A 9,673-nucleotide genomic window follows, 5' to 3' on the forward strand; every position below is an offset into this window, starting at 1 on the left:
GTGGCTAAAGTGTTAAATTGTTATTTACTGAATCTAAAAAATATGGTTCACAAAGTGGGCTTTACTCTTTATTCACGATCATATCTTTGACAAGGTTCATTGCCAATGAAAACGATCCAAAGGCAATTTCTCTGGAGTTTCTTCTATATGTATCCCCTTCTTTCTGTTACCTATTAATTGCACCTCCTCATAATTTCAATGGTGTTTACTGCACTGTATCTTATATCTTATAGCATTTCTCCATCCACATCATCTTCCTGTCTTTCCCTTTTCTGTTTTTCTTCTACCTTATCCTCTTATCTGCTTCTGCTGTTTCTTTTTCTTTTACATTGCATTTTTGCTACTACAGTATCTGCATATGATTGGATATACAGTATTTATTATGGTTACATTTATAATTAAAAACCAATGTTCTAACTGGGCTATCCTTAAAATATTGTTTTAAAAACCAATAATTTAAAAATGATCTAAGTACTGTACAGTACTGAAGTTCTTGCCTAACTTTAATCTCGGTGAATAATGTATTATGGCTTGTACATTTTTGACTGGCTCCTTCACTGGTAAAAGCACTGTACTATATTGTAGTTGTTAACTGCATGGAAATTACATGATAAAAATGAGGCACAGCATTTTGGTTGTGGTCTCTTTGCAGTGGCGGATAGTGAGTGTAACAGGGTCTTCCGACATTGATGGGGTGACAAGGGAGCCACAACGCAAGTATCCTTGTATGTTTTGTAGTAAGCTCTTCCTTCGTCGTGGCCACGCCAGCCAACATGAACGGCAACACACTGGTAATCTGCCATACTCCTGTGAAATCTGCAACAAGAAATTTATCAACAAATCTCATTATGATTACCACATGACACGTAGCCTGGAACATCAAACAAATCTTAGGAATTATAGCATGTGAATGAAATATGGCAAAAATAAGGAATAGCTAAAAATTAAAGTTGAAAGAAATTAGAACTAGCTGGCTACAAGATTAGTGAGTGATGCCAAGCTTTTGTTTTGTTGCAGGGGGGTTGTGGTGGTGGTGGTGGGGGCGATGATTATGGTGAGGAAGAGATGGTCAAGGTTGTGGTGGACAAGACATTTTGTCTAGTTCCGACTTTTCCTTACCAAGATCACCCTGCATCCAGCAGTAGTGGTCCCTGCCCCGCCATTAGTGCCCCCCAGCAGGTAGGCTTCGGCTGCCAAGTATGCGGCCAGGTCATCCAGCGAAGAGACAATTATCGAAGACACCTGCGCCTGCACTCTGGATTATTGCCCTTCCAGTGTCATCTGTGTCCACGCCGCTTCAACACTCGCTACCATCTGCAGTACCACCTGAAACGTAGTAATGTGCATGCTGCTGCATCTGGAACTGACCGAACTGGTGCTTCATTGACTCACGAATGAAATGGAAAATGACATGACCCATTAAAATTTAGAGACTAGATTCTAGTTGAATATCTGTATCATCAAGAAATTAGCGACAATAGATGCTGAAGGGCTGTACATTAGTATGAAAGATCATGATGCAATGAATTTGGTCTGTTTAAATTTGTAAGATTTCTTGAGAACTGACAGTGAACAGTGAAGTAAAAAGTGTAGTACAAAGCAGGCTCATTATAGAAATCTCACATAATATTTTTTTAAACTAAATGTGGGTTCTTGCTGTGCACACTATTATACTAAATCATTCAGTTAAACAAATGTTTTTAAATTCTTATTATAAGAATATCCAGAATAATAATAAATTTACTTTTTCACTGAATGTTTGGCATTTTTGGCTCGGCTAATTTGATATAAATCCTTATTGAAGCTATTAAAAAGGACAAGTTACATTCGAAGTGAAGATGTCAGTCATACTTGACAGTTTAAATGATTCTGGTCAATGGATACTGAAAATTGACTTGAAGGTTTGCAGGAAGCTTAGGTGGTAATGGGAATTGAGAGCGGCTTGGTGAGACCAATCTTTCATTTGTTGCAGGACTATGGCATGTATTTGTTCGCCCCACCTTTAAGAGGCACTGAAGAGCCAAAAACCTTCAAATGTTCGTTCTGTGAGAAGACGTTTCTGCGGCGAGCTAATGCAGTTCGTCATGAAAAACTTCACACTGGGGAGAAGCCTTTTCTGTGTCCTCTTTGTGGTCGAGGGTTCATCACGAAGGCCAACTTGATGTACCACATTGAACGTAGCCAGGAGCATGCACCTCATCGCAGTACCCCATCCAACCAGCAGACGCCAGACCACTACATTTTATAAAACAACAATAGGCTCAGATAATGAGGGTGATCTGGAAATAAATTTGACTGCCAAGGGTTTTTTTGAAGTTCACAATAGAAACCAAAGTATGACTGTGGGTTCTCTGAAGGAATATTGGGAAGGGTGGGTTCTGCGACCCATGTATCTGCTATAGCCACTGTTGAGATGCTGGCTAAGGCAGGTCTCCTCTCATTTGTTGCAGGGTACGTGGCAAGCCTGCCACTTGGATTGGCTCAGGGATCCAGCTGGCGGTGACAGCAGCCGACCCTTTGTGTGTACCTACTGCCAGAAGGCCTTCAAGCGGAAGGATCATCTCTTAATACATGAGAAAGTGCACACCGGTGACAAGCCGTTTGTGTGTGAAGTGTGTGGTCACCGCTTTGCACAAAAGACCCATCTGCGCAATCACCTCACCAAACATTCAGAAGTGCGTGCCCATGCTTGCCTTGTTTGTGGTAAGCGCTTCAAAAGGAAGGACTCCCTTAAAATTCATGAAAAAATTCACCATGATGAAAGCAATACTTGTGCCATCTGTGGACTTGTGTTAGAATCACGTGAAGGCTGGCGTGCTCATCTGGCTTCGCATTACCAGATGTAGCATTTATGGTGGCAGATGGACATTTTCAGTACTGCACTGTAAGAAATATTATATAGACCAAATACAAGGTCCAAAGAGCAAACAGTGAAGCAGCACCATCCTTGTAGTTTGCAGGAGAGTGTTTGGGTGGGAGGGGGTAGAGCCGCCTGGTGATGATCTTGCTAAGCAGCTCTCCTCTGCTCTGTTCCAGGGGCTGATGGCTGCCCTCAACTACCACATGGTCTCATTGGACGAGGAGACGCTCAGGCCACACCAGTGCGTATATTGTGGGCGTCGTTTTAAACGTAAAGATCATCGCATCGAGCATGAAAGGATCCACACAGGCGAACGTCCCTATGCTTGTCGGCTATGTGGCCGTGCCTTTGTACAGAAGCACCAGCTAATGAGTCATGTGCGACGCAAGCACGCCACAGATCCTACTTTCCCTAGGCCATATCCACCTGCTCATTACCCTCCAGCACCACCTTCATCACATCAGAATAGAAGTGGAGATCAACAAAGTCATTATTAGTAGAATAAACCATAAAGTCACAAATCTTAATGTGTGTGTATTTATATGAATTTACTTCAAATTCACAAGGCTAGTATTTTTCAGTAGTACAGTACATTTTCTTTTAGTAGATATTTGTTAAGACCAGATTATGCTATTTTATTTACAAATATTTTATAAACAAAAATGAATTTATGCATAATGTTGATTTATATTGACAGTATTTTTTATTTTTATACACATAATCGACTACACTACTCATTTTTTTTCATTTGTATTTTTATTTAAGACATAAATTCTTGTTTGCTACAACATTTGGAGGTGTTTGGGTCTTCATTCCTGGCTTGTAAACAATGAAACCTGCTGTTAGGGGTGTATGGTAATATCACTTGTGAAATAATAATTGACCGAGTGCATCAGCAATATCCAAATAAATTATCTGATGAGCATGCATTTCATTGTAAGACGTGCATATCTCGGTAGATGTTAAACTATATGCTCAAGTATCACTTGTACTGTAGATTGTGATAATAAAAATTGTGTTATTATTTATTATATCCTTAACCAGTTGAATTGAATTTTATCCTCGGAAGCAAATACTAAAGGTAAACTGCATTTTATATAGATAATTTGAATTAATTTATCACTAAAAATTTATTTAGATTTTTAGTGTAATTTATCTTATCTCAAAGAAGTGTGAGAATTTGATTTCATGTTAAAGTTGAAGTCTTATATTCTAATGTTCTAGTTATTAAAGCTTATTCTGAAATTATCAACAACTTGAAAAGCTTTGTCAGATTTTCAGATTATTGGGTTGGAACAAAAATACTTTTCCCTGAATATTAAAACTCACTGCATTTTGAACATGTTCATATCTTAATGAGCAGTGCTTGAAAAGAGAATTGTAAGCTGAGGTGCATAAGATGGCCTAGTACCCAAGATTTGAAAGCACTCTGGACTAAGCCAGCATGTTTCTCCCTTCCAGGGGCATGTGGGGTGGCCAGGTTTGGTGGGGCATCGCTCTGTAGAGGCCCAGGATATCGGCTTAGGGGGTCAAACTGCCCTCGTGCACAACCCCCTGCAGCATTCCTCAGTTCTCACCCCTCAGTCAACCACCCATTCCTCTGAAGTGTACATGCGACCATTCTCGTGCCCATTCTGTGAGAGTCGATTCAAGACCAAGCAACACCTGACACAACATCAGAGGCTCCACACGGGTGAAAAGCCCTATGCCTGCACTCATTGCCGTGCTCGTTTCACGCAAATGACCCCACTGAAGCGTCATATGGCTAAATTACACCCAGATTTAACTCTGAATTTTCAAAATTCACCTTCAAGCTATGCTGCACCATAAGATAGTACTAGAGTACTTTTACAGTTTTGGAGAAGTCTCTTGACAAACCTGAGGGAGTGAAACTTAATTTAGCAGTGCACCATTTCTTCATAGAGGTTTCTAGCTTTTTTATTATGATGCTTCAGTTGATAAAAAAATTATCATTTTTATATACAGTATTGGTAAATATTATTGAAGTAAATTTTTTTTTTATCTTGCCATGCATTTTGCCAAGTTAGACAACATGAAAGGAAAATGATAGTGTGGGCTATGAATCTACTGTAATATAGTAGCTGTGGTGGATCTTTAAGCCTATTTTCTATGCTTTTGCCTTCTAAAGTAGGTCTCCTCTTGTTGCAGGGCGTCTTGGTGCAACCTAAGGACTTTTTGGGCTTATCATCTTTTCAAGATAATGTGGGACGAGTTCCTGGTGGCAGCTTTTCACATAGAATGAGAGCATTAACGAGTAACTTAGAGGGTGGTGGGTGGGCAGTAGACAGGGAGAGTGCTGTTAAGATTTGCTATGGACCAAGTTGGGGAGATACACGAGTCAGCACTGACCATGTAGGCACAGAAGAGAGGCCCTTTCCTTGTCCATACTGTCACTTAAGCTTCAAGCGTCGCTACACATTGCAAGAGCATGTACGAATTCACATAGGAGCTCGTCCATATGCTTGTCGTTCATGTGGTAAAACATTTACACAGAGAAGTTCTCTGCTTAAACATGTAAGAGTGCGTGTTTGCCAAAAGCATATTTTACAAAAATAATTTATTTAAGAGCATTTACTTGGATTGAAAGGGAAAACTTGGTTATTGAGAGAATATTACTTGAAGTATACATTACAGTACTGGGGAACAAAGAAGTAATGAAATTCCTTTTTTTCATTTTGCATCTAACAAAATACGATTTTTTTAATATATGTTGCCAGTTTTAAAATCCTCCCCATATCATGGCAAGTAAGAATTTTTGTAGAAATACGGTACCATTAAACAAAGTTTCCATATCCAGAAATATTCAGAGATGTGAGGAAAACAAATTGCAGCACAGCTGTAAGTGATGTTCGTCCTTTGGAGTTGAAGATGCCCATGACTTCAATATCATATTAGAGATCAGTGTCAGACAGCTGTAAGTAAACTACCAGAAAATACACCAGTTAAATTTTTCCGTGGATAATAGTACTGTACTGTACAGTACACGATATTATTATAAAAGTTATGCAAAGGCATTATGTAAACATAACTGATCATTGATAATTGATCATGACCAAGGCATATTCCTTTTAATTTGTTTTACAGTACAGTATATGGAAGCAAATTTGTGTACATACGAGAGCAATGTAATTCCTTAAGCGTACTGTATAGTGATTTGAAAGAGTCTTTGTTTTGTAAGCTGTCTTAAATAAAGATCAAAATGTTTTTTGCATTTTATGAATCCTTTAGTCCCTCAAACTGGGAGAGCTAAGTATCATTTAAGCATGGGTGTTGCTTTTTTTATGCATATGGCATCAGTTTAATGTTACATAGATATTCTGAGCTTCCAGCTGAGCACAATGGTAATTTTAAATTGTGTGTCCAGTGATCTTGCATTTCAAACAGTTAAATTTTTAATTGGATAGATCTGAGGGACCTTGGCAATCCTTATCCCCAATACAGGTATTTAGAGCTGTGTATAAAAAGAATTTGATAAAACGTTAATTTGTAAGAAATGGATTAAGTTTTTCAGGCAATCAGGATGTCTGGCTGCTCTAGCACTACATTGCAAGTAAGGTGGCACCAAGAATCCAAAGGCAACGTAAAATTTGTCATTCTCGGCATCGTTGTGATGTGTGTGGCTGTCTGTTTCAACTAACATTGATAAGTAGCTGGCATCCTAATTGGACTAGATTTGTCTGTCACAGATGGCATTATGCAGCTCATTCAACAATGCCTTATTATTGAAATGGATCTAACAAGTAGAAGTTTCTAATGACAGATGGCAAATGAGGAGGAGTTGGATTTGATACTGGGATGTTTCTTTGACTAGCGATGATATGTCTGGTTCGTTACAAGGCTGTGTTGGCCATCTTAGCTACTGCCACCTGAGACTAAAGTACGGGTGTCGGTCTCTTCCAGAGTGCTGGGGACTCTCTTCTTGGTACGCGGCGTAACTTGAAGCAAGATCCGGATCTGGCTCCTCGAACTATCCTCGGGCTAGGCTCTCACTTGACCTCAAACTTACTGAGAGTGGATACAGCAACAGTTGCCGCAGGAGGCATGTACCATGCTCTGGTGGATGCTGCAGGCTCCTGCATTACAGGAGGTCGCAGTGACCTGAAGTCTCATGTTTCTCTCAACCCCTTGGGAGCTAGTGCTCGGAGTGATTTCAAGTCATCACTGAACCCTCTTGCAGTAGCTGCAGCTGCTGTTGGACTGGATGATAGTGTTGAACGCCCATATCCTTGCCATTTTTGCGATTCCCGTTTTAAAAAAAAACAACATCTTCAGAACCATGAGCGAATACACACAGGGGAGAAGTATGTTTGTACTCTCTGTGGCCAAGCATTCAGTCGGATGCACATATTGAAGCATCACCTTGAAAGAAAACATGTAGATCCAGCCAATACAGTATATAATTTGGATCTCTAAATTGTTCATAATAAATGGCTGCTTGCAGAAATTTGTCATAAATATTGGTAGCTAGTACAACAGTATTATTTATCTTGTTTAAAGTATGTCTGATACCTCGAGTGTATTGAGGTACAATTACTTTAATGAGCTAAAAATGCTCTAGTTGGGGAAGAATTCCCATATTAGATAACTGTTAGTGGATAAAGTAATGTTTATTGTATTTATATATAGTACTTTTTATTTTTCAAAGCAGCTGCTTTACATACATGTTAGCAGAGTCACCCAGAATGTGCTATATGTAAAGTTGTTTGATATTTTATATTTTGTGAATTTTGCATTAGTAAAATATTTGGGGAATTTTTGTAAGTCTGCCTCACTATAAATTCAAGAAATGGTAATCTACATATTGTACTATATAGTGTGTGAAGAACATCATAATTATTTTAAATTTCAATATGGATACTTTGACATTAACATAAAGGGTTCAAAGATAAATGCAAATTATCAGCATAATTTCTATTAAAAACATGTTGAGAAATTATGAATAAAACAATTTAAAATAGATGATTAGTATAAGTTATTAATCCTAAAAACACGTTAGTGTATTGAGCGTATATATGTGTGTGTGTGTAGTGTGTGTGTGTGTCTGTGCATGTGTGCATGCAGAATTGAAACATTTAAGGATGTGAATATTTTGTATATTTGGTGTTTGAAGACAGTGCTTAAAAATTAAACCTACAATACTTTTAAGTTGCCAACTGTCGGGAACTTCTTTAGCAGTTTTGTTTGTTTATTATCAGGTAAGAAGAATTGCTCTGTGGTTTGGCTTCTTTTAAAGTTCTTCTGAAGATCAATATCTTCACATGTCTGTGCTGGTCGTATTATAGTCGTTGGTTAAGGGCATAGGGTGGCAAGTTCTAAGCAGTGCCCTCTTTTGTTGCAGAGTGTGTTGTTTGACTCCCTTACGAACCTTCACTCTTCGTTTGGCTTTGGTACGCTCTCCACTCACACCACATCTACTGCTGACCCCTTCCGCCCATATGTGTGCCACACTTGTGGGAAACGCTTCAAGCTCAACCATCACTTGAAACAACACAGCCGAATTCATACTGGGGAGAGACCCTTTGCCTGCAATCTCTGTGGAAAAACCTTTACTCAACAAAGCAGCTACCATTACCATATAAAGAAGAAGCTCTGTGGATCTAGCACTCACAAGTCAGATATCACACTTCCAATAATGAATCAGCCCAATATGGCTCTTCAGAGTGGGATTTCTCCAAATTCCTCCCATCAAGCAGGGCTTAATACATATGTTATGATGTCCACAGGAATTCATTCTGATATAACCAAGCCTATTGTTTCTCTTGCGAATGTCACAGGGCCTCCCATGAATCATCGAAGTGGAATCCATTCTATTTTGGGTTTATCTGGTGGTGTTCAACCTGAGAGAATGGCCAATTTGGCATTATCGAAAGATGAACCAAATCTAGCCCTTGAAACTGTGGTTAATTCCGATGATATGTCTAGTGGAATACCACCTGAAATACTTCAGCCCACTGTTAGTCAGTCATAACCACAAAAGACGAAGCGGCATTAAAGCACTCGCGGGACGAAGTTGATGTTAATGCACTTGCTCATTATTGAGTTAAGATAATGTATTTTATTAACAGCAAAAGTGTTTTCAATTTTTTTATTTATTTATTTTTTATTTGTTGAAAATGGATTTATTTGAAAGTGAAGCTGGGCTTTCTTGTCCCCAGGCATGGGATGTGAGTGCGTCCTCAAGACAGTGTGGTGCCCCCGTGGCTGGAGTGGAAGGCATGGTAGCTGGCTGGTTGGGCTCAGGGCTCATCAGGCTACTTCCACCGCAGAGAAACAGGGGTGGGGATGATTCAGCCTTTAAGCAGCACCACTGTCCCTTCTGCACTAAGCAGTTTCGGCGAAAGGATCACCTAACTCAGCACATTCGCATTCATACCGGCGAAAAACCATATTCATGTCCCCGTTGTGGCAGGGGATTTAACCAGAAAAGTCCCCTAATGTATCATATAAGTATCTGTCGATAAAAAAAATTATTTCAAGAATAGACAGTTTTAAGTTGTGAAGATTCTTCAAGAAGTACAGTATTACAAAACTATTTGGCAATATTTTGCTATGGTTTGGTCAAGATTGTTTCACATAAATAAAAAAAGGACTAAAATTTAAATCTTTACCAAAGAAGTTCAGTATTATTTGAATTGGAACTAGAACTCGGAAGTAATGGATGGAGGAATTATCGTTTAAGCCAATTTTATATTATTGTATAGTAAACTGTATGTTTCATTGTTGGTGCTTGAGTCAGTAAGGGTGTTTAGTGTTGCACTCTTGTATGTTAGGTTGTACAGTACACTATATTGT

General features: G+C 39.0%; 1 protein-coding gene across 36 annotated transcripts in view; it reads left to right on the forward strand.

Annotated features, from left to right (window-relative positions):
• The window catches only part of LOC123773746 (protein tramtrack, beta isoform), a 208,807-nt gene that overhangs the window by 87,331 nt on the left and 111,803 nt on the right, over positions 1 to 9,673 (forward strand). For 3 of the 36 annotated variants that reach the window (XM_045767674.2, XM_069312351.1, XM_069312352.1), the window contains exon 5: positions 8,220 to 9,673. This exon is cut by the window's right edge. The exons of 16 other annotated variants lie outside the window; for them this stretch is intronic. In XM_045767674.2, the coding sequence (XP_045623630.2) occupies positions 8,220 to 8,849 (630 nt within the window). In that variant the 3' untranslated portion in view covers positions 8,850 to 9,673. 17 more of the 36 variants (XR_011224412.1, XR_006774862.2, XR_011224414.1 and 14 more) reach the window with 17 other exon arrangements.

The sequence above is a fragment of the Procambarus clarkii genome, chromosome 72, assembly GCF_040958095.1.
Source record: "Procambarus clarkii isolate CNS0578487 chromosome 72, FALCON_Pclarkii_2.0, whole genome shotgun sequence".
Lineage (NCBI taxonomy): Eukaryota > Metazoa > Arthropoda > Malacostraca > Decapoda > Cambaridae > Procambarus > Procambarus clarkii.